The 15,886-nt window shown below is 40.4% G+C and overlaps 1 protein-coding gene across 4 annotated transcripts in view; it reads left to right on the forward strand.

The window, feature by feature from the left end:
• The window catches only part of asic1b (acid-sensing (proton-gated) ion channel 1b), a 140,589-nt gene that overhangs the window by 118,884 nt on the left and 5,819 nt on the right, over positions 1-15,886 (forward strand). For all 4 annotated transcript variants that reach the window (XM_044023923.1, XM_044023920.1, XM_044023922.1 and 1 more), the window contains 5 exons: positions 383-533; positions 6,080-6,207; positions 12,465-12,615; positions 13,872-13,928; positions 14,481-14,634. In XM_044023923.1, the coding sequence (XP_043879858.1) occupies positions 383-533; positions 6,080-6,207; positions 12,465-12,615; positions 13,872-13,928; positions 14,481-14,634 (641 nt within the window). The remainder of the gene's footprint in view (positions 1-382; positions 534-6,079; positions 6,208-12,464; positions 12,616-13,871; positions 13,929-14,480; positions 14,635-15,886) is intronic.

Below are 15,886 nucleotides of genomic sequence, written 5' to 3' on the forward strand. Positions count from 1 at the left end.
CTATGATGTCAGCTGTCATTGATGCTGTGTATGGGATTTCTCAGGCAGATGATATCCCACTTTGGAAGAGAAGTCATGTCATACTCACTCAAGCGCAACCTTTATCATGCTGGCTCTAAGAGGCGTAAAAGCTCCGTTTATCAACAGCATCTCAACAGTCTTAGTGCTCTGAGGTGTGTGGGTTATTGTGGAAGCGTTTTAGCTGACTTGAAACAATCACCCCCTCAGTACCACCTTTATCTCTGCTCCTCAAGGATTTGACACTTACAGCTGGAGAATGAGCTTTTACTTCAGGGTCAGAAATAAGAGTTAGGCCAAGACGTGGCCCAACGATTCCCATTTGACTCAAAATAAATTTTTTCTTTTGTTGTGTGTCTTTCAGATTTTCACACGCTATGGAAAATGCTACACCTTTAATTCAGGCCAAAACGGACGACCCTTGTTAGTGACAATGAAGGGCGGAATGGGCAATGGCCTGGAGCTGATGCTGGATATTCAGCAGGATGAATACTTGCCTGTGTGGGGAGAGACTGGTAAGATCATCACCTGCAGGATACTTCATGTGACATTTCCCAAGAGTCCTTAAAGGTCCAGTGATTAATAATCAATTATTTCTTAATGGTAAAATTGCAAATAGTACATATACATATATATATGTATATATATATATATATATATATATATATATTTTACATACCAGAGAAATGCAAGTTAATCTTCCTAAATGTTACAATACACAAATGGACCTTTAAGAGCTCGGCTCAAAACAAAGTTATGTTATGAAGTTATAGTTGTGTTGAAACATTTTTGTTTTGTTTTGATGAATTAACATTTAACACCACCACAGTAACAATTTATTGTGGTCGGTGCAGAGAAATGGATTTTATGGACACCTTTAGATGATTATTCACTGCTGCTGTCCTTCTGCTGCATATTTAACACCTAACATCACTATCACTACATTTACTATCATGACCAAGTGCATACTTTAGGCCTAATGGCTTGTATTTATATAGCACTTTTCTAGTCTTGATGACCACTCAGAGCTTCTACACTATAGTTTCACTCACATCTGTGTGCATCTTTCACACCCATTCATATGATGCTGCCAACGTGGGGTTAAGTGTCTTGCCCAAGGGCACATGTAGACTAACAGAGCCGGGAATCGATCCCACAAACCCTCGAGTTGAAAGACGACTCACTCTATCACTGAGCTCCCCCGAGTTACACCCTGAAGGGTGAAAATATGTGAGAAATTCTTAACACTTCCCTTAATAATGAGTGATGATTCTCAAACAAAACGTTGTCTCATCCTTTAAGATCTTCGTACTGAATCCACAAACGCTGTCGACAGGGAGATAATGTTAAGTCTAATTTCACTTCATTATAATATAACTATGTCACTTGTCACCCAGTGACACGTGGATTAAAGTGCACCATCAAACAGGCTCAGAACCACGTGTCCAGGATAAAAATCAATTGCAGACTCCAGACTCATCCATTCAGGGTCGACCCCTCATCAACACACGTCGGTCTCCTTGGACTCTGAAGCTCTTATTTTAATGCGGCAGCGCATGCTTCTGTGTGTTTGTATCAATATTTGATCTTCCCTCAGAAATTAATGTTACGGTTCATGGTGGTCACAGAAACACTCGAGCACAAAGCGGAAAGCCTCGAATATAGGAGGTCCATTCAAAATATGATAAATAATTAAGATAATAAGTACGCAAGTATGCTGGAATGCACTAAATAACTGCAGTGCACACACAGTCATATACGTGAATCTCATCAATTTAGAGGTTGTGTTGTTTGTTATCACATTGATAAACATGGACATTTTTCAATATTTAATCCAATTTTGTGTCTTTTTTAGAGAATTTTCTTTGGATTTTAATATAAAAATTCAAACATCATGTTGAGATGTATGGGTTGGTGCAGGGTTATTTCTTTTTCCTTGTATTTTTCTGTTGTAAGAGCTAGACACATTTGGCCTTGGCCCAGACGCGCTCTCCCCTGCTTTTATACAAATGCATGGGCAAAAATACAAATACCCAACTAATGAATGTATCAAAATAAACTCCAAAAGTCAGCAGCCACGCCATGTATCAAAATACTGTGTTTTTGTATTTTCAGAATACTAAAAAAATACTAAAAGAGGGAGAACAGATGTGAGGCGTGTTGCATACAGTACATATTGTGCCAATACAGTCAGTACCACAACCCGATACTTGTAACAAAGAAAAGTATCATCCTTGCACACGACATGTTGTGATGTCTTTGTTTTTCACACAGATTTATCACTTTTGTTATCGGGTCCAAAATGAGACAGATTGGTCTTGATAAATCCCATTACAGCAACATTTATTACCTGTTTTTTTGGAGGGGTGGCTGGATGCCCTGCAGTGCATGATGTGCCAGACAAACATCTGGGACCTCATTTATCAAAGCGCACATAAAATGAGCTCATAATAAAATACGCTAAATGTGTGTGAGCGAACGGGAAAATTGGTATTTATCAAACATGCACATGCATAATGTCAAACCAATTAGAAATATTAGACGCTCTGCAGTCGTCTGGTTGTGCATGTATATTTACAGACAGAATCAGCCTCGCTGTGTCAAATATGATCAACCAAAGTCCCACAAGCCTTAATATTGAGAGACACATGTCCAATTTTATGCCCCCGTGTCTCTGCATTATTACTGGTGTTATTTTTGTTTTATACTTCATTTATCTTCATTTATATCACCATGCAGTTTTGAGTGAATTCAGTAAGACAGCAACTTTCTCTCCCTTAACATCACTGACTGGAAACCTGGGATCACAACAGTTGAAAATGAAAATGATGCTTACTCAGTTAAGGTTTTACCTGCTTTCTTAACTGTTGCTCCTTTTAACTTTTTCAGTTTAAAACCCATATCAGTAACACTTCATATTCGGGAACATATTCACCATTAATAGGTGCTTATTAACATGCATATAAGTAGCATTCTAGCCCTTTATTAGTGAATATTAAGCATGTATAAACACCTTATTTAGGAACAATCTTAATTCATGTCGTAATAGCGGTAGAATAAGGTTATGTAGAATAAGGTATTAATACGTGCTTAATAATTACTAATAAAGGGCTAGTATGCTACTTACATATGTTAGTAAGCATGTCGTTAATGGTGAATATGTGTTCCCTAATACCAAGTGTTACCCTATCAATGCCAGGTAAATTTCCCTGTATATTTACATTAGCAGACACTTTTATCCAAAGCAACTTACAATAAGTGCATTTCATCATTTGGGTACAAGTAAGTGAGCGCTTCACGTAAGCCAAACTATAAAGTGCTTAGTCATAAGTGCAGTATTTAGCACTACATACCAGAGTTTAAAAACCTGAGTTTTACCTGAAACAGCAAGGATCTGTTGGTCAGACCTGAGGGCTACAGCACCCAGAAATACGACAGCATACGTGGTGGAAAAACCTTGGAAATGCCCAAGACATCTTCCAGATGCTCCAGACGAAAATGAATTTCTGCCTTCAGAGGAAGGATTAAGGTTAAAAGAACAGAAGGCAATCAAAAGCAAGGATATACAGTCCATCATGAGTGCGCTTTGAAAGTGTTTGTGTAATTACTCTCACTGACAGGAGGAGACTATAGTGTTCCGCACTGCAGGTTTACCCTTACATCTCAGCATTCACATGGAAAAAACATGTATGAAAACCAAGGTCAGAGTGGGGAACGGTCTGTAATTATATGGAACATTTAAGTGCTTTACACTGCAGTTTTGCCATTTGCCTATTCACATCTATTCACTCACCCATTCACACAGTATGAAGTGCTTTTTCTTCCCCCATCACACATCTACGATACCCATACCCATGCTGCCGGCACAGCTGGTGAGAAATTTGATGCTAAGTGTCACAGAGACAAATTGGCGTGTAGACTCGTGGATCAATCCCTGGCCTGGGGTTTGGAAGATGACCTGCTTCACCACTGATCCACATTGAAGGCCTCCCCTTCAAAACTAGTAGTTACAAAAGGGAAAAGATACTTAAAATTGTCAACTATCATCAATTTGTTCCACCTGCTTATCCTCTGCAGGGTTGTGAGGGGCAGTATGACAGGTTCCACTCGGGATGTGTCCATGAATGTGTCAGTCTACAACCGCACAGACAATCACATTCACACCTACAGGCAATTTAGAGTTTTTACTTCACGCAAAATGCAATTTCTTTGGATTGTGGGAGGAAATGGAAAAGTACCTCGAGGAAACCCAGACAAACAGAGAGGGCAAATAAACTCCTCACAAGAACAATGCTGCTCACTCTTGCTGGGCATGTTGGTTTAGAGATAACCCTGGCCTGTCTCCCTAAGGATCAAGTATTCACTAGAGAGCACAGCTGAATAATAATTTAAAATGGGAAAAAAATAATGTATATGTTGGCGGGTGTTATATTTTTAGTGTTAAATCCTCTCCTAGTTATTTCAGCAACAAAGCACAGACAACAACACAATTTGAGTGCAGATACCAGTGTCGTATGAGTTCACGCAATGCTGATTAAGCCTATCAGCTCCACACGACTGTATATGTATATATATATATATATGTATATACATACTGTGTATATATATATATATATATATATATATATATATATATATATATATATATATATATATATATATATATATATAGCGCCATTTAGATCTTAGGTCACCTGGCAACAGCTGCAGGAAGTGATTTGTTTCATGTCAAGACAGAGGAGAAGCAAGAGGGCTGCAAACAGGTCGGAGTATGTGCCCACTAAATGTTTCGGGAATACATTTCACTGCTCAGAAAACATGATCACTCAACAGTTTGGCAGAAAAGTTGCTTCTTGGCCCCCCCGCCCCCCCGCTCTGCTGATGTATACACACAAACGCTCCCTCGGTCATGTCCAGTAGCATTGCTTGACAGTTCTCAAGTGCAGATGAAGGACACAGCGTGCAAATAATATAAAATAACGATAGATCATTTCTGTTTACAACGCCCAAACAGAGGCAGAATAATAAAATCGGTAGGAATTACGCACTGGAGCTTTTTAAGTGTCAAGTATGATTAAGTTTCCAGTTAATTCCACAATCCAGGCCAAATTTGATTACCCACATTAAATAAAGATGACAGATGGCCATGACTCCAAGACGACGTGCACTCCTGTGTATGTATGTGTGCCGCTTTGTGCAGCATTTGTCTTGGCAACAGCAGAGGAACATCTTTGTATCCAGTCCCGGAAGAGCAATGTGAGGAATTGCTGTATACTATGGGCTACATCCCATCCCTGAGTTCTTTAATTGAAAAGTGGTGAGGAAGCCTGGCACTTAGATGACAATACCAAGTGACAAGCGAAGAGGAAAGACGGCAGGAAACCGACATCCTACTTTATCCCCGAGGCGGTGCTCGGGAACTAAATCTTTGGAATCCAGTGTGCCGTCACCACAAGATGCAACGCCAGCAGTGTGGAGATGTGATGGAATTGTGTTTGCACAGTACAGGTTTGAGCCACCATGTTACTGTGATGTGCCCCTGATCTCAGTATCAAAGACCCCCATCTGCCTCCCTCAATATCTATACGGCAGAGTGCCGTAGCAGAGGGAGCTGTCAGCTGTATTGATTTTACTTTTATCATCATCATCATTTATTTATTAATTTACCCATTCACTCTTGTTTCCCCCTGCAGTAGATAAGACTCCTCTGAGGCGCATAATGTCGCCACCCGTTGTGCTCAGGAAGTCCATCTCCTTTATCCTTTCACTGCATTCCTGCTCTTGTTAAGTCCTGAAACTCTGCAGTGTGTTTTTTTTTTTTTATCATCTGCGCCGGTCTATGTATTTAACAAATTAATAAGCATTTAGTCGTCATTCTTTCAAGGTCAGCTAAGGCTATAATTAAATGCTTTCCCATCCTCTCTCGCATGTCATTGTTTTTCAGTCTTTATTTTCACTGACTGGATCAAACATGTTCCATCAAATTGAGTCCAACAGCTGCTGCTGGTTAGATTATTCTGGACTACGTGTTCTAAATGTCTTAACTTCTTCTTGTCCACAGACGAGACGTCGTTTGAAGCAGGGATCAAAGTTCAGATCCACACCCAAGATGAGCCCCCATTCATAGACCAGCTGGGCTTCGGAGTGGCACCCGGGTTTCAGACCTTTGTGTCCTGTCAGGAGCAGCGGGTATGTCTTTGACGATTGAAAACATATTATTTTAAGCACGTTTTGACAGTTTTTTTTATTGCAAAGCAGGGTGACTGTATTGCATCTCTCAGTATCATCACAATGCTCCTTATATATCCAGAGATGCCCAAATTAAATGTGACAAATTGTGAATTGACAAATCCATTGAGTTTAGCAAAAATGTACCCAAGTAGGGGCCGAAACAAAACATCACAGAGAGATTACAACTTCTGCATGTTGCATTTCAGATCAGATAAATGTCATTTATGTAGCCCACATTCACAAATCACAGTTTTCCTCAGTGGGCTGTACAAAAAGTGACCTTGTCTGTCTTTAACTGGTAAGTAACTGGTACCCAAGTCTACAAATACTGCATATGCAATGGTCTGATTCAAATGGAACGAGTACAATGTCAGAGAATGATGAAAGTTTCATAGTAGCAAGACTAAACTACCTCACTGGCCATAAGGGGAAGTCTTAAATTCTGACACCAGGCTTAATGGAAGGGCCAGGTTGTTAAATGTGTCATTAAATTTTGATAATGGCGTTAAATGATTTCAGCGTAATACTGTGGGTCACGGTGACATATCAGTAAAAACAGATGATGTTACATATTAACACCATTCATTATGGCTGTTAGCCAGGTCCAGACAATACAAACTGTCTAAAGATTGTACCATCAACCACTGGGTCGTGCTGGATTAGTGCCACCCCTGTTTTAACACTGATATTTTTAGAGAATTAAGAGAGATTTGGATCCAGTGTCGTAGATTTAATTCTGTTAGTACGCTCAATCCTGTGGATTTCAATAAACTCACAAGTCCCTGGAAACTATATGTCATCGAGTGTGTGCATTTTCTCGATTACTGTGGTTTCCACTTTTTAAAAATGTGTTACAATTTGTAAATGGCCAGCCCTGGCATTTATAAAATCACCTATTTTCTGTTTTCACAGTAAATGTCAACATTACGATTACTAATAACCGTTTGATTTAACTAATGAAGACATAACATAACGGAAACCCTGATTCACTGGTAGAGCAGTTTTCGTTGTATCCTGGAATCATCGAGGGCGGGCCTGAACGAATAAAATAAAATGATATTGTCATTTGATTTGCCAAATCCATTTTTTAGAGTCAAGTTTTCGCTCAGTATTCACTGTGTAATACATTTAAAAATGTGATGTAGCACTCAAAAGAAAACGGTTGGACACACTCAAAAATGACTTCACACACAAAGTATTGAAGTCCATTCAAGGTTAAGCAAGTTATGAATGCATACATTTCATATAACCTGTGAAGTAATTAAAGTATTTGTGGAAGTTTTTAGCAGTTTCCTTTTTCAGTGGACCACCAGATACCATTAAAATAGTAAAAACTTTCTTTTTTTAATGCAAGGATGAAAACTTTTATTACTATTATTGTTACTAAAGCTATTAACAGTAAAGAACAGTGCAAACCTTGGATCAGGTATGCCGCATAGCATAGATCCTGAATCATAAGCGCCTTAAAACCCTGGTGTAGTAAGGCGCTCAAAATGAAGTTTATCAACATCATCATCATCATCAATAACATCATTATAATACAGTGTTATTGAATTGCAGCCTCTGTGATTTGCCAAGTCCGGTGTTTCACGTTGCAGAGTCGATTTGAAAACCCTAATTGAGGGTGTTTTAGAGCTTTCAGCAACCTGCATGTGTCAGGTGATCCTGCCAGGGTTGGTGATGAAGAATTGGCCAGTGGCCCAGTGGACCTCACACTCCACTGCTGCTTATCCTCATCCATGTATAGAATCCTTTTACTGCCCCTGAGACACTCCTGATGGCTCTGCCTGTGTAGACTGAGAGCTTGACTGGATTTTCCGTTAGCCGATCATTGTCTCTGTCATTTGGAGTTTGAGCACAAGCTGTTTGTAGGGCAGACCTGTCAGAGAGAGAGACGCTGTCATTTTACAATGTCAAGGCAAATGCTGCACGTTCTGAATGTAGTTAAAGATCCACCAAGTGATTATTAAATCTAATGACTCTCCATCATGTGAACAGGCAGCACTAAAAGGACTGAAAGCATCACAGGACTCTCTCTCTCTCTTTCTCTCTCTCTCTCTTCTCCTCTCTCTCTCTCTCTCCCTCTCTCTTCTCCTCTCTCTCTCTCTCTCTGACCTCAGCTGACTGTCAGCGTGGTTATCATAGAGTAAAATAAACAGAAAAGGCAGTCTAACAACATCTAACAAATTCATGTAACAAGTAATTCATTGCAGTCACACTCAGTGGTTCATTGATTGTTGTAAAAGTTGATTTCATTCTTTTTTAAAAGCAGAAAAACATCTATTTTATTACTGACTATGTACTGCAAGTTTATCATTTGGGCTCCTTCCAGTTTACATCACTATGTTACACATTTTAGAGAAAACTGTTGTACATTTGACTCCACTTTATTTGCCTGACATTATCAATACATTATATTAATTCCTATTGTAGTATTTTACACTCAAACAAAAGCACAGAATTTATACTCAATTCTTCAAACTGATTTAGGCTTGTACAAGAATATTGTTGTTTACGTAGGTTCCTATATCTCACAGTCTGTGAGTTGTTAGCATTTCCACCAAAGAAACATTTCCCCCCTCTAAACGTCTCAGATCGTTTCACATAGGCAATTTTGTAAGGTCCAACGGTGCAAAAAATAAAGTAAAATGCAAAAACGATTAGGGAGTTGTTGTATAACCAAGCAGCCACAGGATGCTGAGTCAACAATAATGTTTTCCCCAAGATTTTACAGAGTGAAATTGTGAATCCAGTCCCTTTATTTGTGATGGAACATTTGACCATTGTAGTATGATACAAACAAATTGTTATTCACTACATGTTGTTTACTGGCAGAGCCTCCCATTAACTTGTCATACACTTGTCGCTGGCCCTGCTCGCAGCTTTTGTTGGACTCGTGTGAGTTGAAATGCGCCGGCCCACAGGGTCAGCACCGGACTATTGTGTTTCCAAAGACAAATGTCATTCTTCTATCACACAAACGAGGGTGAAAAGACAATTTAGTTTAGAAATCAATCCTGCGTTGTACACAGATGACAATAAAAAAAAATAATCTGTCACTGGCTCATCACAAACCTGGAAGCAGAGGCAACAAGCCGCTTTTTTTTTTAATATGATGGAGGCTGAGAAGGCTGGAAATCAAACACTGAGCTACAAGTGCTATGCCACCAAATCTCTACCCTCAGCCAAGTGTTGGTGTGTATGGGCGACTCAGAGACCTCAGGCCTATTTGCATTCTCCATATGTAAGACACTTGGGCCCAGGACATTAATATAAACCGAAACCTTTCCCCGCCACCTTGTAGAATTCTGTCTTGCTCAGTGAATTAAAGCACATTTAGGTTATTTTCCTCTCAAATGTGAATAATACTGTGGCCAGACCAATCATATACCCTGGCCCATAAAATGCCACGGAGCTTTGCATAATGAATGGAGGAGAGAAGAGGATGAATTTGAGTGCTATCCCAGTCTTCTCACGTCCACACTACAAGTGAGTGTGGTCGGGTGTCATCGGGGCTGCAGCAGGATATTGCGCGATGTCCCTCTCTGTTGTCCTCACCGTCTCACGACCACCTTTGCCTTCTTCCATCTTCAACATTCATTACAATTCCTGTAATAAAATGATTCTCCTTTTAATGGGATTCTTCCCTTTCTCTCTCTTTCCTTTTCTATCTCTCTATTTATTTATTCCACTGGTTGGCAGGCTCCCTCTTCATTAATCTAATGTAGTTTGGTCACATTTTTTCCATTCAACTCAAATCAGCAGTCCTGTAGTGTAAAAAATTATATTGGAGGTTTCAGACAGCCAAGCTGTCACTCACAGAAGAGACTTAGACTTATCACACTGAGTAAAAACTTAAGAAGGTGTCTTCACTCAGCTTTTGCTGTCCACTGAGTCATGCTGACTCTCTCCTTTCTACCTTTCCCCTCGTTCCTTTGTGCTCTCTTGCTCACTTCATGGAGGGTGGGGGACTGGGGTCACTATCTTACAATGATTTGTTGTCTGCTTTGTGGTTGTTAAACAGCTAACAGCACACTATAATGTCCTCAAATGTCTGTTGCCATATTCAGTTTTGTCCAGGAAAAAGAGTCAGTGGGAAATGACACTGCTCCTGAGTATAGCTTTTGAAAAGACAAACAAATTGATGCAGGCCAATATGAAGTGATGTGACTTCACCAGTAGGTCTAGTTTATGTGATGAGCTGAATAAATACACAAGTAGCATATATTGATTTCCATGTTTACCCTACTGTAATAGTTTTTAATGCTCTCTCTTTGACTTGTCCTTGAAATGAAAATAAGCAGAGGAAACATCAAAGTCCCCTGATTAGATTTGACTCAAAGTTATTTGATGTTTCTTGAGTGCACTGCACTTTGTATCTGCATGAATACTGTATGTGCAACATCGCCGTGGGGTATTAGTAACCAAATCCAGCACGTGACACACATGGCTGCCTGCTGCACTCCACTACAAATTGTGAAAAGCAGTTTCCCTAAATGACAAGAGTGGCCTTTAATTTATTGCTATGTGAGCACGCAATGATGCAGCGTTTGAACTGATGAGACGAAAACACACAGGCTATTTTATTTTATAGCTTCTTTCTTCATTTCATGGATCAAACTTTGCCCTTGTTGTTTATCAAGACGGCTGAAAGGTAAATTAATTGTGCTAATAATTTACTGTGATATAGTATGTAAAATAAATAAATGCTGTCTGATAGAGTCATTTCACATTCACTATCACCTCATTTTAATATGAGCAGTACAATCTTTGGTTAATATAAGGTAAATATGTTTATGAATTAGAGCAATTGTTAATATAGGAATTGAAAATTAAATTAAAAAGAAAATCAAAGAGAAATGCTGAAAATTAAAACCGAGCTTGATGTGTGGGTAGTCTATTTTCTAATATGAAATATGAAATTTAAATGTCACAGAACAGTTTCAAAATACAGGCTTTCTTTGAGTGGGTGCTGTGACTAATGGTTTATTTATAAAAAACGTTTTTAATAAAACACGGTCACAAATTGCTGCACAGAACATAAAATAACTAAAATGATTTTGAAAATCAAAATATACAAATCAAATAAACACGCAAGTGCTTGAATTTTGTGCAAGAAAGATGATGAGTTCAGGTGAATGTTACCCTTGTTTTTTACCACACCACGTTGCGTGAGCCCTGCATTGCTTGATATCTGTAAACTAGGGCTAGACAGAATAAACATGGAGTTGTAATTACGGGACGTGTTCGGGCCAATGTCCACTGTCTCTCCTGAGATTCCATGCAGAACAATGAGAGAGTAACGTTCAGCAAGAGAGAATAAAATTACGCGATGCCTGGGAAATGCAAATTCCAAGATCTTGACCAAGGACAATCTCTTGGGCAGATGCAGAGCGTGCTGCAAATCAATAAAAGTGGACGCTGTGAGCGAATCGGCTCTTACAAGTCGCCCTCCCATCTTAGGCTGTGTCAGCACATTTGGGCCTTGAATTTGAGGGAATTGCTCCTGGGAAGTCCTTGAATTTAATGCCAACCACAGTGCGCTGAATCTCTTCTGCAGCTCTGACAGTCGACCAGAGGCTGTTCCATAGTGATGTAGCTCTTACTCCAAAAGCTGCATCCACCTCTGGGGTTTAGGTGTGTACAGGGAACAGGGAGTTTTGGTTGGAGGAGCTCTAATAAATTGGGGTGAAACCATGGATGGTGTTGTATGTGGTGATGGGGATGCCAGGATGGGAGTGATATGGGATCAATTACTAGAGAAAGAGCATCTTGAGAGACTTCCTGTGTTGGACTATTGGCAACAGAAACATGTTGAGCTTCCAGTTAGAGACACCTAATGTATATTTATGGCTCAAAACACAAGGAACGTGACGCAACAGGGTGAAACTCTTTCATCACAACTGATACTATTTAGTTCCTGCATGAAGGGTGGGCAGCGCCATAAAAGCACAGAATTATTGTAGGAATCGAAGAAGCGTAGGCGAAAAGCTCCTTCAACAAGCGCCTCAGCACAAATGTATTTACTGTGTTGCTGTGCCAAATACAGTCGTATACAGTGTAACAGCTTTCCGTTCAGACAGAGAAACAAGGTCAACCTCATATTGGCAGAGAGAACAAGGTCAAATGGCTTCTTTAACAGGACATAGGACAACTATTAACTTAAGTGGTCATGGGCTGTTGCTTCTGTCCCCCACTCTATCTCTTTCTCTCAGCTAACATACCTCCCTCCGCCGTGGGGGGACTGCAGATCCATGCCCATGGACTCCGACTTCTTCAGCAGTTACAGCATCACCGCCTGCCGAATCGACTGTGAGACGCGATACCTGGTGGAGAACTGCAACTGCAGGATGGTCCACATGCCCGGTAGGAACCAGGAAAAGCATCTTGTCATTTCTGTGTTTATTGCCTGGTGGCCGGATGTCCCTTTGTTTGAAGTGGTGGTGACAAAAACAGCTCTTAAGGTTTTTGTCAGTGACTGCAAATAATCAGATACTTTCATAGTCCAGTGAACTGGAAAACTCAACTTTTTTTTTTTTTTTTTCCACTTTGTTTGTGCAGTGATCACAGCTGGCGTTTGCTGTTTCCCCCCTGAATTTAATCACTGTGTAGCATCTGAGATGGCAAATTGAAAAGGAGGTTTGGCTCAGAGGAAGCATTTGGATTTGGCCTCTGTTAACCTTCAGTCTCCTGTCCAGTAATTGTTAATGTCTCTCTCTCTTCGACAGTGGTTTACTTTTAGCAGAATGTTGTATGAAGAGCACCAGTCAAGATAATCAGAATTAGCTGCTATCTTATTAAAACCCGGTATAAACATCCATCCTGAGTGTGCCGATCGTGGGCACATTGAGTACAGGTCAGAACCATCCCAATGTCACAGAAACCACATTCAGAGGTGGTTTGAGGACAAATCTGTTCACATTCCTGATCGGATTTGAGATTGCCTGCTCAGCTGTTGTCATATGATCTGCGGCGGTTTTTTAACAGTTATCAGCACTTATATGTTCATTTATTTGCAGCCACTGCCACATTATTAACACTGAGGGCCATATTTTCACACAATTTCATGTTAAAGCAGTGTGAGTAGAGATTTGAGTCACTTTTCTCTGGCCACACACAAACACACTGACATCAGACACAGCTGCACAGACGTCACTTTGTTTTTGCGAATAATCATTTCAATCATGTGCATTTAAATAAAAAAACGGACCATATGTGCTCACAGCAGAAGTGTCCAGCACACATTTGAATGAAATGTGTGACCAGTCACAAAGTCTGAACCTTGCCATAATGATTGCACAGTTGATTAAACTCCCCAGATAATTTACTCAGCATCTAGGACATGTCTCTTTCCTTTCTTCTTCCTCGTCTGCTGGTAGGAGAAATATGAAAAAGGGTGGCAGAAATTAGTGAGAAGTGGCAGCAAACTTACAAAACCAATTAATCAAATCAACTTCGCAATTAGATCAGATTTGTCCCATCATGATAAGGACGGTAATGACGGACAGAGACTAAATGAATTAGCTATAGTCATTGCTTGTGTGTCTTTGAAACCCTCACCTTCCCTTGCTTCCCCCTTTCGTACAGACTGTGAACACTGTGTTTCTTCTTCGTGTCTGTAGGAGATGCCCCATACTGCACCCCGGAGCAATACAAAGAGTGTGCAGATCCTGCCTTGGGTAAGGAGATCCTACAAAGCCTGCTGCTCGCTTGTGCGCGTGTGCGCGTGTGTGCGTGCTATCCAACTGCTCAGGACTTCTGATCTGAGCTGATAACAAATGATGTGAAGTGTCCCTCCAGCATGATGGTTGCCATTCCCAGACAGTACATTTCAGACGTTGCCCTCAGGCTCCCCTTTTCACATGCTTCTGTCTCTCCATCAGACGATACCTTTCAGGCCTGTCATGTCTGTTGCTTGTTTTCCTCATTGACTTGAATTCTCGCACTCTTGGTCGCTCAGTGCAGCCTCGCATGCTTGGCCTGTGGCTCCTGCTGCAGTATGTGTGTCTTCCATCGCTTGTATTTTTCTTGTAAGTGTCTCTTGGGTCTTTAGTCATGGCATCCTTTCACAAGTTTCCCTTAATGCCTTTTTCTCTGTTGGCATTTTGTTTGTCTTTCCGTGGTGACAACAAATCCATCCGTCCCCATGGTTTTTCCCTTCCCTCTGTTTTGGGCTTTTGTCTCTCTCTCTCTCTCTCTCACTCTCCCCCTCTGCCCATTTCATTTTGCAGACTTTCTTGTGGAGAGGGATAATGACTACTGTGTATGCGAGACACCGTGCAACTTGACGCGCTATGGTAAAGAGCTGTCCTTTGTCAAAATACCCAGCAAAGCGTCCGCCAAGTATCTGGCCAAGAAATTCAACAAGACAGAGCAGTACATATCGTAAGTCACATTCGTTTATGTTCTGTTGGTCCAAGCACTTACACATCATCACCGTCTCAGTGCTGTTCAGCTGTTCATAATTACCTTCAGACAGACTGTTTTTTTTCACCTGGCTCAAACTAATGCAGCAGTCCCAAAATAAATTCCATGCCTCTAGTGTTCCATTTTTATTGACACTGTTTTATGGAGGGGACTCAGCTTTGTGCTTGTTTCAGAGGATGTGGCTGTTGGATGGCATTGCATTATATAGAGATGTGTTTCTGCTATATTGCCTCCTCCTCCTGGTATGAATTGGGCTGGTCGTAGGCATAACAATAGAAAGACCTGCCACCAGCCCAAGCCTTCAGAATGAACTGCAATTGAATCATCACCTTTGAAAACAGTATTACAGGAAAACTGAGTTTGATTCCTGTCGTGAGGGTAGGATTTATTGCAGGGCTGACAGGTGTGCCTTATAAACCAGCCACTGTATGGACAATGAGCTTCATTTCAGCCTCAACTCACATTCTTTCAGTTCAGTTTTTGTTCATAATTTCGTATATTTCCTGGCACGTATTTCAGCAGCTGCTGCAGAAAAAGTATCTGTGTGCCCAAAAGCCATAAAAACATACTGTTTCAGCCACAAAATCTGCCAAGACAAGTAGTCCCTAGCGAAAACACAGCTTTACAATCATCCATTTAGAAGAGCAATGACAAATAAAAAATGACATTTTATCAAGAGTCCAGCCCTGAAATCATCAAATGAGGAACAATCAAACTTTACTTTAAATTTACTGACACGGTTTAAAGTTGGAAATGTGTTACAGTAGTGAAATCAATGTGCGTTCCAAAGCAAGACAAAACACCAGTTAATATTATGGGCTATTGCTCTTCCTGCAGTATTACTTTTTTGCAGTGCCAGAAATTCTCAAATGTGTTGTGTCTTTACGATAAGAATCTTAAATCTAAAACCTGGCACTTGTCACTTGATTTCTACTGTTTTGAGGTTGATTTCCCTGCAAATGCTGCAAAGGAGCAGCTCTAACCAGATCAACTCAATGAAAAGGAGCTTCCACTCAAAACAAGTGTTTCTCTGCCAAATCAACTGAAGGAAATGAGGAGGGGATATAATAATTGTTAAATCTTTCATCGGGATGTATTATTCTGGCATTACATCACTTCAGAAGTCTGCCACTTCTCCCCTCTGAAAATGCTCTTCACTTCCCTGTGGATTGACGTCAATTGCAACAGTCACTGAAGTATAATCTGTAAA

This window comes from Solea senegalensis, linkage group LG4, assembly GCF_019176455.1.
Source record: "Solea senegalensis isolate Sse05_10M linkage group LG4, IFAPA_SoseM_1, whole genome shotgun sequence".
Classification (NCBI taxonomy): domain Eukaryota; kingdom Metazoa; phylum Chordata; class Actinopteri; order Pleuronectiformes; family Soleidae; genus Solea; species Solea senegalensis.